At 39.7% G+C, this 18,400-nt stretch overlaps 1 protein-coding gene across 1 annotated transcript in view; it reads right to left on the bottom strand.

Moving 5' to 3' along the window:
* Nucleotides 1–3,356: 3,356 nt before the first annotated feature.
* Nucleotides 3,357–18,400, bottom strand: part of LOC121370012 (lutropin-choriogonadotropic hormone receptor-like) — a 70,671-nt gene continuing 55,627 nt past the window's right edge. The window contains exons 5-7 of the mRNA XM_041495104.1: nt 7,510–7,578; nt 6,674–6,748; nt 3,357–5,601 (exon numbers count right to left, since the gene is read on the bottom strand). Coding sequence (XP_041351038.1) covers nt 3,357–5,601; nt 6,674–6,748; nt 7,510–7,578 — 2,389 coding nt within the window. The remainder of the gene's footprint in view (nt 5,602–6,673; nt 6,749–7,509; nt 7,579–18,400) is intronic.

Genomic DNA, 18,400 nt, shown 5'->3' with positions numbered 1-18,400 from the left:
CAGTGCACCACAACTGATATATCAATGTATGTGCTATCATACCTGTGGGATACCTTGCTACTAATGGAAAACACGTTGCGGGTTTCCCCTCTAAGGCTATATGTCAAAATTACCAAATGTTTGACATCCAATAGCCGATGATTAATAAATCAATGTGCTCTTAGTGGTGTCGTTAAACAAAAACATACTTTAGCTTTCCTTCATTCCGTGCTAAACATGCATTTGTATTATGTATTGTCCTAACCATTCAAACAATAATTTATTTTCTGTACTCCTAAATGACCTAAGGCATCAGGACAAGGCAAATACACTAAAATAACCTAACTTCTTCAAATTTGTACACGTAAAATGGTTACACAAAACATCTACGACATATTACCTCTAACCGGCAAATGGCTTCTATATAAAGGTAACTGTAGTACATGTTTGATTAACAATACATAAGAACATTTTAAAACAATGGCTACATGGGTTTTCGACACTTGGTCGCACAAAATGAAAGTTAAAGTACTCTTACCGAAAAGAAGCAATGGCTATTTCGTATTCACTTTCCCAGACTCTCACATACTACCATAGTATAGTCTTTATAGTCGTAAGGCACGGGTTGACTGAGGGAAATCCTGAGAGGTAGTGGTCCTACGATAAACTCAGACGAACACTCTACCGTGAAGATGAAACTAGCATCCATGAAGATAACGGCTCTACATGCATTAATGTACGTCGGTGATACACTGTATCTGTTTTATAGACAGGTGACTATACAAGGTGGTCTTTAAGTATCTCACTACTATCTGATCAAATCATCATTAGCCCATGTTAAACGAACAAAATATCATTCTACAAAAAAACAACAAAAAAAAAACAAGTTCGCCGCCTAAAGTTTAAAATAGTACTGCTCTTTACGTTGAGGGGTCAAAAAAGGGAAGCAACTCTTAATTAAACCTCAGTATTCAGGCAACACTCTACATGATTTGGCATTCTGTTCTAGATGCAGGAATTCACCCCGTTTTTACACCATAATTATGAGAGCTGCCCCTCTCCTTTGAACATTGCATAACCTAATAGTCAAATCAGTTCTGATTCTTACAAAATAAAATAAATAAATTAAAGATACACTCTTTTCAAAGGAACTAAATTCTAAAACTACTTGCCGCTGATTGTCTGCAATAATGGTATCATCCCATTATATCAGGGCCGTACCAAAACAACCATGCTAAACTGTGCCTCAAACTTTAGGGCATCATTTCGAAATGAAAGTTTCACTTAGCAACACATTTGTGTGATGAGTTTAAGTGTCTAAGTGTGTTTTTAACCTATAAATCTTAAGTAAATAACGGAAAGTCTTAAATAAACGTTAGCATTAAACAGTGCAAACTATTCTTTGTATGTTTTATCTGGTGACATAACACAAACATAAACATCTAAGTACTATATAACATTATGCTGAACAAAATTCAAAACAATTACATATAATAACATTATGCACGTAATGAAATATCTATATACAAAATTTCAAAGCTCTTTGATAAATCTCTATTTTACATACCCTGAAAATGGTATCATGTCCAAAGTGCGTAAACCTGACAGATGTAATTAACACCTTTAAACCTCTACCAAAATCTGGATTTTGTTTTTTTATCAAGCTCAAATCTTCAGGTTATAAACAAGCATAGAATTCAGTGATTTAGCATAAAACTAATGGTATGTAATTGTAATGCATACTTTGACTTAAAACAAAAGTTATTGAATTCCTAAACGGTGATGTGGGAAGTTAACCCAATTTAACTAAAACGTCTTAGTGGGGGATAATTTTACAATGTGTCTTTTACTTACTACAGCAACAGTAACAACAACAAAACCAGACTAAAACATGTTCATTAACAAATTATGACAGCTCCACTGGCTGGTCAGGCTACACAAGGCACTGGTTGTGATGCGCCGAACTTACGACAGAATATGCCATTATTTGCGAGGGGGAGGGAGGGGTAAGAAAACCTATTATGTTTTTATTTTGATCCAGTAGAAGCCAAGGGTGCGAATGGAGCTCAAGCTGACCTAATAAACCCCCTTTTTTCAATATTTGATAGATTTTAAAGATATTTATACATATATATGTTTTCATGGTTTGGGGGTATTTTGTGTATTTAAATTTCCAGGGGCCCTATTTTCGAAGCCATCTTAGCGCTACGAAATCGTAAAACCGTCGTAGGTTGTGACGTCACTACAGCGCACGCCATAGTGACGTCATAGCTTACGATGATTTCACGATTTCGTAGGCTAAGATAGCTTCGAAAATATGGGCCCAGAAATTCCTGTTTTACACCATCATTCCAAATATCATTTCCACGGACATGATTGTTGTTTTAGAACAAAATGAAGGTGAAGGAAAACCACTACTATCGGTGTTATATCTTAAGAAAGAATTGGGATCAATACACATCAGTATACTAAGTACAACTATTAATAATAATAACACTAAAAAGGCCAAACATGTCCAGCAAAATATCAGAAGAATGTTAATAATATTTTATTTTATTTTTTGTTGACATCTGTCAACAGAACAGTTTCAAATGAGAGTCATTCAATTGTATATATCTACATATTTGAAACAAAATAACAAACAAAACAAACAACACACAAAACAAACAACAAAACTATCAAAAACGAACAAAACAAAAACAAAATAGTAGCCTGTTATTAACAGACAGTATTGCTCCAAGTGCACACTATTTGTTTCACACTAGTCCTTGAATAAAAGCCCAGCCAGCCTGGACTTCTTTGAGACTCCAGTGGGTTTAGTTTCCCATGTCTCTGTTCTCCTACAAGTTATCTTACTGTATTCTATGAAACATTACCCTGAACCTTGAATTCAACTTTGAATTGTTTTCTGAAAACTATATAACTGAGGTTCTACAGAAAACCTGAAGTTTTTATGTGAGAGTCATTATGATGATGTGTTGATGACCGAGTCAACAAAACATTGCGTAGTCTCTTCATTCACTGATTATTCCCTGGCGAACGACAGACCAGGACGTGGACTAAGAAGGTCCCATTTTCAAATGGACCGATTTGTTGAATATTCCAGTCCGTACACGTAGGTAGCGTGGAACGTTCCGGAAATGATCACCTCGTAGGATGGCGACAAAATTAATGTTTTCTTTACCGCTGTTTTTCTGCTGGAATGTTTCAAAATATAAATTATTTATTTATTCTATTGTTGGGTGTTGAAGAACATTTCCTACCAACCAGGTGATAATATTTGGAACAGCTCCACACCTGGACGCGGGGAAAGAAATAGTCAAGTATTGTCTTATCTACCTAACACCCAAGCTGCTCCACGAAGGGCCTGGAAAACTCTACAGCAGCGACTGTCTGGCGTCGACCTCAGCTTCATCGTCCGACATGTCACGTCGTTGACGAATCAGCTTCTCAGACACCATCGCGTCGACGCCACGTGATAAACGGCAGTCCCCGGGGCAGTGTTTGTACATCTCCACGCCACTGTCAGAGCCGTCGTCGTCCTTGCTTAGACTGCTCAGTCTTGACGACGCCCTTTTGGCATCGTGTATGGAGCTGTCCACGTCGGAGCTGTCTTTCCGTCCATACGATGAGGACGTATCGCTCATGAATGACGTCTCCGTGTTGCCGCTGATGCTGGTGTCCAGACTAGACTGTTTCTCGCATCCAGACAGTCTGCTGCTCCGCCTCCTGCCCTCCCTCGCCGGATACAGGATGACGTATTCGCTGCAGCTCCTCACCCGATTCTCGCCGTTGTCTCGGTATATGAACACGTCTGGCACCTCTATGGCTATGTCCTGCACTTCATCGGAAATCTGACCCGTTTCCGGAACGGTGCTCAGCTTCCTTTCCTTCGTCTTGTCGCCCGGAGACAGGAGGGACTGGGAGGGAAACACCGAGGACGTGTTTCCACTCTTGGACGCCAGCACGGGGGTGGTGGCAGGAGTGGTCTGAGGAGTGATGCACGGCGTGCTTCCGTTCAGCGACAGCCTGGAGCTCTTCTGACTCTGCGTCAGGTTCGACAGCATCGATATGTCCGTGGGGTTCTGTACCGTGTGCAGCACCATGCCGTTCTGCCGCGAGTTGGAGATGCTCCGGCTTATGAACGTGCCCTTGTACTTGTTGGCCCTCTGGGTGCACATGCCGTAGCGCGAGAGGATTATCACCACGTCCTTGCGAAACTGTTTCGTCAGAATGACGTACAGGAATGGATTAGCACACGAGTTTAAAGGGTAGAAAAAGACTAGCAGAATCTTCGAGTTCGTAATATCTATAAGAGGCGTCCCGGCAGACGCTGTTAATCCAAAGAAAGCTATGGGCGCCCAGCACAAGAAGTTCGTGAAGACGAGCAGGGCCATGCGTTTGGCGATGGTGGCGTCATTCTGTCTGGCGCTCGAGTCGCTATTCCTCACTTTGAAATACATACTCACGTAACAGCCGCCTATCACGATGAAGGCAATTCCGTTTAGAAGGAGAATAGAAAATATATACCCTGTATCCACGGGGTTCTTAGTCTCCATTGGAAGACATATACTTACAGTGCCATAACTGCTGACTCCCACTAGCGGCAGGAGCGCCATAGTCACGGCAAAGCTCCAGCCAGCAAGCATCAGGCACGATGCCTGGCGGAGCTTCAGTCGCTTCGTCACGTATATAGCATGACTGATTGCATACCATCTCTCAAGAGTTATCACCATCAACACAAATACAGACAGCTCGCTAGAAAACACAGTCAGGAAACCCGCGACCTGGCATCCGCCATCATTCTGCCACGAGACGGCATGGTTGAAGTATTCCCCTAGGGAATGGGCGTCTATCGAAGCGAGGAGCAGGAGATATAATCCCATGAGGAAATCGGCGAAGGACAAGTTACACATGAGGAACTTCTGTACTGTCATTTTGCTCTTGCCCGTTATGAGAACTATGATGACGACCAGGTTCCCGCACAGCGCCGCCAGGACGACAAACCAGACGAGGACGCGCAGCCACTCGTAACCCATGACGTCCTCGCACGGGTTGAGGGCGTTGGGCTGCGGCGTGCAGATCACCGTCGTGTACGCCAGTGTCACGTTACCGCACAGAACGGTCGTCACCGTCGTGTCATTCTCTGACAGCGTCGCCATATCGAACTTGAAACCATCCTTCATGTGATTCGTCAAAAACACAGAATCACCAAAACCTTCTTTTAAAGGGCCTTCAATCGTGTTGTCTGTTTTACTTCTAGAGACGTTAAAATCTCCAAAATCTCCAAACTGGTCGCCGTCTGCAAAGGCTCTCTTCATGCGCCATTTCGACGTGGTGCTGGGAGTGACGAGGGTGGATTCAGGGGTGTGTGTGGAACCTTGGCGGGAACACTCTTTCTTCAGCTGCTCCTGGAAGCTGTGATAGAGCTGGGGGTCCTGCTTCTCGGGGTGTTTGAACGCACAGCAGTGGTGCGCGTAGTACAGCTTGGCCGTCTTGATGTTGGAGAACTGCAGGACGGACGGAAACGTCTTCAGAGTGGAGACTCCTTCCAGGTTGATGTTCTGAATGCGAATAAGCCCGTCAGTTGGCAGGTCTGTGATAGACGATTTTGACAAATCTCTGGGAGAAAAAAAAAGCAAGAAATAATTTTTAAACTTGAATTCTATTATAAGAATATTATTTCTTACTTAAATAATTTGTGTCCCGGGTCGGATCCCTGGCCATGCTAGAGACCGGACCCGAGATAAACATGCCTGAAACCCAAGTGTATGGGTATGGGAGACATCTACAAATAGTTCAAGTTCAAGTTCTAACTTCAATACAACATACAGTTTGCTTCATAGCTATCAAGCTGATAAATGTATAATTTACCGTCAGCAACAATGCTATTTAAATTGACGACTCTACAATATAAATTGTTTTTAAATTCAATGTAACGAGTACAATGGTGGTCTAAGAACATATTTCAAAGTTTTCAAAATTTCCACATCTTACTCTTTTATTTATATGATAATGGTATATTTACAATTTACACACAGAAAAGAATATTAACAAAAAAAAGAAGCAAACGTTTCTGTGAAAATTACTGTATACTGAACAGTTAATCAGGCGTCCTAGTCTTGTGGGCGTTTCCACGTAGGTTAATTTTTTTTAATTCATAATTTATCTTAACTTAAACGATCTAAGAAAACTGATAATTATGTTCAGCATTACATAATACACATCATAAGTATCTTAAAGTCACATACTCGCACGCCATTCTGCAAAATAATAGTTCATTTTGCTCAGATGTCGATCACCAAATAAAATATAACCTTGAAGATACAACCATCTGTATATGGTATCTGTATATAGAGTGAATAAAAAGTTTGTTTTGTTTAACGACACAACTAGAGCACATTGATTTATTAATCATCAGCTGTTGGATGTCAAACATTTGGTAATTTTGACATTTAGTCTTTGAGAGCAAAACCCGCTACATTTTTCTATTAGTAGCAAGGGATCTTTTATATGCAACATCTCACAGACAGAACAGCACATATCACGACCTTTGATATACCAATCGTGGTGCACTGGCTGGAACGAGAGTATATAGAGTGCTGCTTATGTAACGATTCAGGATTCCCTCCATTAATGAAAGGGAGCTAAAGTCGAGTGACTCAGGAATGTATATAGTTCTGACAATACTTACATTGATTCCAAATCCTGAATCTGACTAAATGCGTGTTTCCCGATTACGGTAAGAGATGGATTGTGGCTGAAGTCCCTGAAAAAACGCATAACTTATTTGTAATATATTTGGTCATACAAGCAGTAACAAAGTGTGAAAATAAACGTTTAAAAGTGAGTTGGTTAATGTACAACCTCATTTACCTCCCCTTTACCAATATTATCTTTTTTGTTGTTGAAAGATTTTACAATCATAAAGGAGAAAGGACGAAGGAAGGAGCTGTTTTATTTAACGACGCACTCAACACATTTTATTTGCGGTTATATTGCGTCAGACATATGGTTATGGACCACAAAGATATTGCGAGAGGAAACCCGCTGTCGGCACTGCATGGGCTATTCTCTTTGATTGGCAGCAAAGGATCTTTTATATGCACCATCCCACAGACAGGGTAGCACATACCACGGCCTTTGATATACCAGTCGTGGTACACTGGCTGGAACGAGAAATAGCCCAATGGACCCACCGACGGGGTAAAAGAGAAAGAGCACTTTCAGTACGAAAAGCAACTAACATATCTCTTACCTTCCACTAGGAGAGAGAGAGACAGAGAGAGACAGACGGAGACAGACAGAGACATAGACAGACAGACAGACAGACAGACATATATAGATATAGATAATGAGCTGTTGAACTGGAATGAACACCTCTTATGAATTTATTTTTAGTGACTGGTTTAACAACGAGATTAAACATATATTTTTAGTTAATAGTTTGAAAGAGAAAGACCGTCAATCGAGCAAAGATATGGTGTTCAGCAGTCTCGTAACACAAACAAACATATAAAAAGTACTAACAGTTTAGCTATCCGAGAACCAACGAAGGCGTAGTCTTGAATTGTTTCAATTTCATTATTGTGTAACCGTCTGAAAATATAAAATATACATATACATTCATTATATTTACATGTAATTAACATTACATTACATACCACTTGATATTCTGATTGTTATAAAACATGTAATGTATTATTCTTTCTTATACCTGGTGGGTCACCAAAACTACACCCCTCTTTACTGATTATAACAAGCTCGATATAACCACGATACCAATGACTAATTAGTAAATGTCACATTTGACATGAAAAACGTACTAACTGATAACAACTGTGCCAGTAGTATAGTGCCACTTGTATAACAGCAGGGGTGGGTGGGTGGTGCAGTACTCTGACATGAGGGTGGCTGACTGAAACATTTCGTAGTCGACCTATGTTGTACTAACTGATAACAACTGTGCCAGTAGTATAGTGCCACTTGTATAACAGCAGGGGTGGGTGGGTGGTGCAGTACTCTGACATGAGGGTGGCTGACTGAAACATTTCGTAGTCGACCTATGTTGTACTAACTGATAACAACTGTGCCAGTAGTATAGTGCCACTTGTATAACAGCAGGGGTGGGTGGGTGGTGCAGTACTCTGACATGAGGGTGGCTGACTGAAACATTTCGTAGTCGACCTATGTTGTACTAACTGATAACAACTGTGCCAGTAGTATAGTGCCACTTGTATAACAGCAGGGGTGGGTGGGTGGTGCAGTACTCTGACATGAGGGTGGCTGACTGAAACATTTCGTAGTCGACCTATGTTGTACTAACTGATAACAACTGTGCCAGTAGTATAGTGCCACTTGTATAACAGCAGGGGTGGGTGGGTGGTGCAGTACTCTGACATGAGGGTGGCTGACTGAAACATTTCGTAGTCGACCTATGTTGTACTAACTGATAACAACTGTGCCAGTAGTATAGTGCCACTTGTATAACAGCAGGGGTGGGTGGGTGGTGCAGTACTCTGACATGAGGGTGGCTGACTGAAACATTTCGTAGTCGACCTATGTTGTACTAACTGATAACAACTGTGCCAGTAGTATAGTGCCACTTGTATAACAGCAGGGGTGGGTGGGTGGTGCAGTACTCTGACATTTCGAGGGTGGCTGACTGAAACATTTCGTAGTCGACCTATGTTGTACTAACTGATAACAACTGTGCCAGTAGTATAGTGCCACTTGTATAACAGCAGGGGTGGGTGGGTGGTGCAGTACTCTGACATGAGGGTGGCTGACTGAAACATTTCGTAGTCGACCTATGTTGTACTAACTGATAACAACTGTGCCAGTAGTATAGTGCCACTTGTATAACAGCAGGGGTGGGTGGGTGGTGCAGTACTCTGACATGAGGGTGGCTGACTGAAACATTTCGTAGTCGACCTATGTTGTACTAACTGATAACAACTGTGCCAGTAGTATAGTGCCACTTGTATAACAGCAGGGGTGGGTGGGTGGTGCAATACTCTGACATGAGGGTGGCTGACTGAAACATTTCGTAGTCGACCTATGTTGTACTAACTGATAACAACTGTGCCAGTAGTATAGTGCCACTTGTATAACAGCAGGGGTGGGTGGGTGGTGCAGTACTCTGACATGAGGGTGGCTGACTGAAACATTTCGTAGTCGACCTATGTTGTACTAACTGATAACAACTGTGCCAGTAGTATAGTGCCACTTGTATAACAGCAGGGGTGGGTGGGTGGTGCAGTACTCTGACATGAGGGTGGCTGACTGAAACATTTCGTAGTCGACCTATGTTGTACTAACTGATAACAACTGTGCCAGTAGTATAGTGCCACTTGTATAACAGCAGGGGTGGGTGGGTGGTGCAGTACTCTGACATGAGGGTGGCTGACTGAAACATTTCGTAGTCGACCTATGTTGTACTAACTGATAACAACTGTGCCAGTAGTATAGTGCCACTTGTATAACAGCAGGGGTGGGTGGGTGGTGCAGTACTCTGACATGAGGGTGGCTGACTGAAACATTTCGTAGTCGACCTATGTTGTACTAACTGATAACAACTGTGCCAGTAGTATAGTGCCACTTGTATAACAGCAGGGGTGGGTGGGTGGTGCAGTACTCTGACATGAGGGTGGCTGACTGAAACATTTCGTAGTCGACCTATGTTGTACTAACTGATAACAACTGTGCCAGTAGTATAGTGCCACTTGTATAACAGCAGGGGTGGGTGGGTGGTGCAGTACTCTGACATGAGGGTGGCTGACTGAAACATTTCGTAGTCGACCTATGTTGTACTAACTGATAACAACTGTGCCAGTAGTATAGTGCCACTTGTATAACAGCAGGGGTGGGTGGGTGGTGCAGTACTCTGACATGAGGGTGGCTGACTGAAACATTTCGTAGTCGACCTATGTTGTACTAACTGATAACAACTGTGCCAGTAGTATAGTGCCACTTGTATAACAGCAGGGGTGGGTGGGTGGTGCAGTACTCTGACATGAGGGTGGCTGACTGAAACATTTCGTAGTCGACCTATGTTGTACTAACTGATAACAACTGTGCCAGTAGTATAGTGCCACTTGTATAACAACAGGGGTGGGTGGGTGGTGCAGTACTCTGACATGAGGGTGGCTGACTGAAACATTTCGTAGTCGACCTATGTTGTACTAACTGATAACAACTGTGCCAGTAGTATAGTGCCACTTGTATAACAGCAGGGGTGGGTGGGTGGTGCAGTACTCTGACACGAGGGTGGCTGACTGAAACATTTCGTCTATCTATCTATCGACCTACCTATCTACCTATCTATCTATCTATCTATCTATATATCTGTCTCTCTGTTTATCTACCACTTACCTATCTATCTATCTATCTATCTATCTATCTATCTAAGTACTTACATTTCATACATCGTTCCTTTCTGTGTGTTGGAATTCGTGGTGAAGTGGGAGAAATCTGGTATGAATCGTAGACCACTCTTTAGTATTTTCCTACAAACACACACACATTTACTCATTACAGTCAATATATAGTATGTTACAAAACATCGTAATACATTGGTACGTGTACATACATTTATTAAACAGAATCGACCGTGGCGTCAGATTCTATCAGTGATGTCTGTATACCTCTTCTGAGTGTTTCCGACTTATTAATTTATTGTTAATATATAAATGTGGAATTAAACAACATGTTATTCGCACAGAATATATACTATTCAGCTGCATAGATTTATATTAAAGTTTTCTATATCTTTCCATAGACGTAATGTAAAAACAAAACTAATATTAATTAATTTTAATAATGTTCAAGAAAGCAATGCCGTCTTAATTTACTTTTAGCTAAACAAATTTGTTTCGAAGTCTCAAAAATAGCATAATGTTAAAATCTCTCACAGCACCGTTTCTAAGAGCCAGCTGCACAGTGTGGGGCCTGAATTGTCGAACATTCTGGTTATTCCAACTTCCAGATGCTCATTAGCACCCAATATTGGTGTTATGTATTCTTCCGATATATCAGTCAGACGTTCTGATAGCCGATGGTTAAGTCACAATTGCACTACTATTAAATTAAATAAATTAATAAAAAAAACCCACAACTTCAGGGCATTTCATGATATACCTCACACGCACGCTTTTAGTAATAAGGTGTACTTAAAACATCTATATGAGTTTTGGGGTTATTATTGTCAATTTCTTTTAACGATTTATTGCTTCGCTATTGGTTTTCCCTGATTTTTAATAGGAAAGCCCGTTTTCGTCCACTAATTAGGCTGTCGGCTATAAAATATAGGTCAAGAGAGATTTGTATGATGGGTTTCAGCAAGTGCATAGCTTAATCCCTTTCTCAAACAGTAGTTCCTAACCTAACCCAGATCAATGATAGATCTTCTATTTATTGTCACTAACTTTCAAGATTATAAGCTGACATGTTATAGTCTCAGAGCAGATCCAGTGTATCTACTACTGTAGCGATCATTCTCGTTGGGAATTGCGGCGATCGTATTATGGATAACCAAGCTGTAAGACACCTTAGAAGCTCACGTTTATTTTCGTCAATAATAGAACATATAAAACAATGCTGCGTTAATACGACAGAATGAACTTGCTACTGTATGATACAGTAAAATGAGTGTTTTTATGAAGAGAAATCAGTGGTTATCTATCATTACTAAAATAGCCATTATCCCCCACACAGACGTACCTGCGTGTTTGTGTGTACGTGAGTGTATGCGTATATGAATACACGTAAAGGGTCTACGGTAATAACCTATGATGTCCAAATAGATAGTATTATTACGGGCGTGTATGTCAAGGTCACAATGACACACTAAATTAAACACCTATAATTATGGTAGGCCATTAAAAGTTGTTGGGAAATTATGCTTTCTTAGATATAAATAGTCCGCGATTGCAAAGTTGTAAACTTTAAAATAAAAATAAATATCACCTTACCAAAAATGTGACGTCACAGGTTACTAGTATTCACGTGTACCCTTCATGTGTATGCGTGAATGTTACTAAATGTATGTGTATATGTGCGCGAGCGTCAACATGCGTGTGTGGTGGTGGAAATAAATAAATAAATAAATAAATAATATATATATATATATATATATATATATATATATATATATATATAGTGACAATTATACTTAAAGTGAACCTAACATCGAACAAATTGTTGTAAACACATTCCTAACGACATGTTACTTATAATATGAAACAAACTGTGTTATATTTTTATATATGATACCAAGTAAAAAATATTTGCTACAACTGGGGAGAAGATTTCAGGAGCACCGCGAAGGGTCAATGGAAAATGCTAACACGAAGAGATTAGATATCGACTCACTGAGAGGAAAATGCACAGTTAACTAAGTTTAAGAACAAATGATCTGGACCCCCTCCAGAAACAAAGTTTAGGATATGTTATTGACTTATTCTCATACATATTACAGAACCTAGAACACCATTTGTTTTGTTTGGCACCATCACTAATTATTCATTAATTATGGGCTATTGGATATCAAGCACTTTGGTAATTCTGACATATAGGACCGAATTTACGAAGCCTGTTGTTCTTAAACACAGGTGTTTGAGCATTATAATTGTATGTAGTTACACGCGTGTAACTCATAAACATGCTTTGTAAATTCGGTCCATAGTCTTCAGAAGAAAGCAGCTACATATTTGCATCTTATATATGCATTTTCCAACAGACAGGAAAACACATACCATGTCCTTGGATTGAAATCAAGCCAAGACCTGGACTCGTTCTATAAGATAACAAATCGTCTTCCACTGAGTTACCCAATAGCAAAATAAACTCATAGATTATCATCAGTTGTATCCTTTTTCATGCAAAAATGTTTGTCAAAATGTTTGCCATTTCAACTGTAAATGTCACTTGTTAGTTTCCCTTTATTAAACATAACTCGTTGTTGCTTGTTCTTTGGACGAGGTTTCTTTTGTGTGTGCGTACGTGTGTGTGTACTCGCGTACGCGCGCGCGCGCGTGTGTGTGTGTGTGTGCGTGTGCGTGTGCGTGTGCGCGCGTGTTTTACGAATCTAGCGTAAGCAAAACGTAGCGAAATAAACTCCCAAATAGACAACAGATACAAAGACAATATACAAAATAGACCTGTGTGTGAACTTTAACCTACATGAGAAATGCCAAGTGTAAATTAATAATAAAATGTGTTATTTTTGGCAGTGAAATGAATAGAAGATCACCGAATTATTGAGATTTTGTTATTTCCGGATATCAGACATTCTAAAGAAAAGAGCATCTGTTTTAAATAATATGATGTATGATCATTTACCCTTTGGAGATTATATACAGAGTACTTGTATTGACTTGCGTTTATTTTGTCATTCAGTATAGTTCCCTCTTGAAAACACTAATACTAAGCCGAGAACGAATTAAAGACTGAATTAAAGACTAAATTAAAAATATTCTTATTTTTTTCTTCGCCGCTCTCGACAATTAGAACGCTGTAAATGTCTGAAGATTAATTCAAAAGTAATTTCAATTGCTTGCGTCTATGTCTGACTTTTCCTCTTTACATTAACAAAAGCAGCAAGAAGTCTGGGAGTTTAATTAGTATTCCAAATAAAACGTATACAAAAGGTACATTTTATGACTTTTCGTATTCACGTGTGACTGGAGTCAAAACATCTACCTGGGTTAAAGAGCACCAGGGACCTATTTTGATGTAATCAGTGGAGACTCAACCAATTAATAATAGCAAAGTGGTGATCTGTGTGTAAGTAGGCCAAAAACACATCAAAGCTGGGTCTGGGTCTGGGTCTGGGTCTGGGTCTGGCGAGTGTGGTAAAGTCACCATATCTAGTGTATTTTGACGTCTGGGTATGTAACTGTTACTAGTTTTTAATATACTGTATATTAACTGCGTTCATATCTTTATATATAGTTTCTTCTATAAACACCAACACCAACAATAATTATGAGAATCCTACTTTGATTAATATATATTCGGTGTTCGAGAAAGTGTTTGACCCATCGAGTAGTTCGACTTAACCATTCGGTCAACATCGAATAGAATAGAATAGAATTGATGTTTAACGACACCCCAGCACGAAAAAATACATCGGCTATTGGGTTTCAATCTATGGTAAACGCAAAACATTGTCGATCAACATCGTGTAAGTGTAACTCGGGATGTTTTTGGTTCGAGTGTTGGGGTGTATCGACCGGTTCGAGTTCGACCCAACGAGATTCTACTGGGTATGTAGTATGTGTATATTACTGCGTTTCGACTGATGACTACGTGTCAGTTAACAAATGTTTTACATCCAATAACTGATGATTCATTAATCAATGAGCTCACGTTCATGTTAAACAGAACAAGATTTATTACGTCGTTTTAATAATATCAATGCAAATTTGAAAAATCCACTGTTGAGGTATAGGTCAAGACAAAGATCAACAGATTTTGACAAAGCTACAATTATTTTAGCAATACTTCTGGTTCAGCTTTAAAATATTGACAATACCAAGTGTTCTCAAAATTAGGGGACCCATGCCCTTTCCTGTGTATCCAATAGACACGAGAAACTCTAACCATGAACAACGTATCTTCCGGGAAAAAGAGCCCATTAAATTCGAATGTGTTTGAGCGCCGTTAAATATTGGTTTCGTTTCTATCTCGTGAACTCACGACTGCGAGCGCGAGACAAGACCGTCTATTAGAGGGAGAGCGTGTTCGATTATTCTTCCCAGTAACTCCATTTCACGCCTCGGAAGTATTGTCGGTAAATGTGTGAAAGTGAAAGACTAACTCTCTTTTGTCTTACATCGAGATCATTAATCACGTTGATGTCATTTTACCAGACGTACATCGTTAATTAAATATCGGTAAAGGTCGTTACGTTGTTTATCGTGATCATATTAATATATAATATAATAACTAGAATGACAAAGCCGTGAACACTGGCATTTTAGCAGGGGTCACAATTGGCTGAAATTCTGCCGGCCCGACTGAAAACATGCCGGACTAAACATGGTTGACTCAAACTAATAATATAATATGTGAATGTAAATCAGATAATTGATGATCTAACAGAAAGGAAGGAAATGTTTTATTTAACGACGCACTCAACACATTTTATTTACGGTTATATGGCTTCAGACCACACTGATATTGAGAGAGGAAACCCGCTGTCGCCACTGCATGGGCTACTCTTTTCGATTAGCAGCAAGGGATATTTTATATGTATCATCCCACAGACAGGATAACACATACCACGGCATTTGATATACCAGTCGTGGTACACTGGCTGGAGCGTGCATCAAGCGAACGCTTTACCACTGGGCTACGTGCCGCCCCGATCTGACAGAACGACAGGTAAAATAAAATACCCCAGCCTGTGGTGGTGTAGACCAGAAAAGAAAAAAAACGGTCAAGATGGCAGTATTTCGACCCACTGGTTAGGTACCAAACAAAGGTAAGCCAATCCATATAAGTGCTAGACAGTTGGAATTTAAAAAAAAAAGATATGTGGGGGCATTAGCGTCAACTAACACCACACTCTCATATCAATAACTAAATTTCGTTTGGAACATAACAGAGCGTTGATGAACGGCAATGTTCTCCACGTAGCTTAAAAATAGTTTAAACAAGGTGGGTTTTTTTATCTGTTTGTTCATATATGAAAGCTATACACGAAAGGATTTAAAAGGCATATATGCATTAAGTGATCTTAGGGTCACATTCATGGAACAGAAAACCAAGTATGGAAGGATCCAGAGCTAAAGCAATTTAAGAAATGTTAACAAAGTTCCAAATGATCTTGAACTAGGGTTAGAGTCTGCATATGCACGACTCACCTGGTGAACCTTTAATTTGTCCCCTGTCTTGGACAGAACACTGGCGAAATCAGATGTGTCCACGATAGACGTGCTTGAACATTTGTCTGATGGAAGCATACCAAACATTATCCGCACCCACACCCACCCAGTTTGAAATGTGTTTAAATATCGTTCTCTACTGTCAACAAGGTGATCCCATTACTCGAATCCAACAACTGATGTGGAGATGAATATCTTGCGAATGTAAGTGTCTCGTAATAACGCAAGTAGTGAATTCCGATAATCTCACAAATAACCAGACTAAGACACATCAAACTTTGACGGGGATGGCACGTGTCTGACTTGAATGGTAACACGAGACAAACACCTGCCTCAGTAGGGCAGACGAGAAGGCTATTTTTGACTGGATATATATGGAAGAAGAAGAAGAAGAAGAAGAAAGTGTTTTATTTAACGACGCAGTGGATATATATGGAAGTCATATATCATACTAAACAGATATACAGACATATTAAGCATGTTAAACATATATGAAAAGCATGTTCAAGACGTTTGAAGAAAATGTTAAACATGTTTTAGTAACATGTTAAATATATATGAGTAACATACAAAACATATTTGAATAACATGTTAAATATATCTGAATAGCATGCTAAACACATCCGAAGAACATGCTAAACACATCCAAAGAACATGTTAAACATCTGAATGATGTGGTGCACATATCAGACGAATATGTTAAACATGTCTGAAAAATATGTTAAACATGTACAAAGAACATGTTAAAAATGTACAAAGAACATGTTAAACATACCTGAATAACATGTTAAATATACCGCAAACACGTCGGAACAGCATGCAAACTATACACGGATAACATTTTAGACATTTGAATAACGTGTTAAATATACCGCAAACACGTCGGAACAGCATGCAAACTATACACGGATAACATTTTAGACATTTGAATAACGTGTTAAATATACCGCAAACACGTCGGAACAGCATGCAAACTATACACGGATAACATTTTAGACATTTGAATAACATGTTAAATATACCGCAAACACGTCGGAACAGCATGCAAACTATACACGGATAACATTTTAGACATTTGAATAACGTGTTAAATATACCGCAAACACGTCGGAACAGCATGCAAACTATACACGGATAACATTTTAGACATTTGAATAACGTGTTAAATATACCGCAAACACGTCGGAACAGCATGCAAACTATACACGGATAACATTTTAGACATCTGAATAACGTGTTAATCATATCTGAATCACATATTAAAAAATATTTCTATAATTCTGCACGACAAAACCATTATCCGCGATCAAGACACATTTGAATGACACAATAAACAAATGGTGTGATCGACAATGAGCTAGAAAACACCACCAGAATCTTCAACAATTACAGAAGCACTGAACACGTTAAGTGGAAATTGATCCTCTTAATCCATTTCTTGGATATCAATTACTGGATAAAAAGAATTATGTGCTCCACGATCGGACTAACGAGACAATAAACCTGACTGGAACTGGGTATGATGCAAGTGTGCATTCACTTGAGATGGATGACAAACAACAAATGTGACCCGGATTGTGCCGCTAATAAATATTGTTAAGTCGATTTGAGAAAATGTTTGAAACGTCATGGGCAAATATCATCTTACCACCGCGTTTAGAATTTATAATGTTGTTTCACGTTTATTATCTCGCTCGAGCTAATATTTATTGATTTGTTATTGGAAACGTGTGTCGCTTGAGGGAAATGATAAAACTGAAGGAGCCTGTGAGTCGGGTCAGTGGCCACACTAGCTGGTTAGTGTTAAATACTGTGTAATTAAAATGTATTGAAGATGCTATTCCGCAACAGCACTGAGTATTGTCAGCATGACGTAAATCTGAATCGCAACAACAGAACCATGACCTAGAGTATCAGTGTTCAAAATCGTATCTTTGCACGGGACAGTCTAAATAACGTTTTTGACAGGGCCATGGTTATACCACGGATCACTGTCAGATGTTTCGCATATAAGAGGACTGCCACTCCTCAGAACGCTATTTCCTTCCTACTTCCTACTGCCACCCCTTAACAGTGGCCAGCGTTATTTGTTTTTGCGCAAAATATAGCAAGTACCAGCATAGTCTGGTCAGTGTTTCCTTTGTTGTCATTTACTGCCACAACGTGGTCGATGTATAAGATGTCAACACGCATTACACACCCTGTTGATTTTTAAGGAGATCAGAGGTCACACCCATCGGCTAGGAAGACGCTGGCAAAATGTTTGTGAACTACACCGTGTAAGGAACTTTAAGGGTCAAACCTTCTGAGAGAAATGGCGAGAAATCTTTCGTCTCGAAACGTGGTTCTATAACATGACATTCTGTGACAAAAAACCCGAAAAGGCGTTTAAAATGGCTGTTATGCTGAATAAATAACTGGGGGGGGGGGGGGGGGGGGGGGGTCAATGAGGTGGGTGGACGTGGGCAATAATAATAGTACCAGCTATTCACATCTGAAATACATTATCTGAAATATATGCAGAGTCACCT

Source organism: Gigantopelta aegis, chromosome 4 (assembly GCF_016097555.1).
Source record: "Gigantopelta aegis isolate Gae_Host chromosome 4, Gae_host_genome, whole genome shotgun sequence".
In the NCBI taxonomy this organism is placed as follows: domain Eukaryota; kingdom Metazoa; phylum Mollusca; class Gastropoda; order Neomphalida; family Peltospiridae; genus Gigantopelta; species Gigantopelta aegis.
The sequence above is the reverse complement of the archived record's forward strand: the minus strand, read 5'-3'. Positions and strand labels throughout refer to the sequence as shown.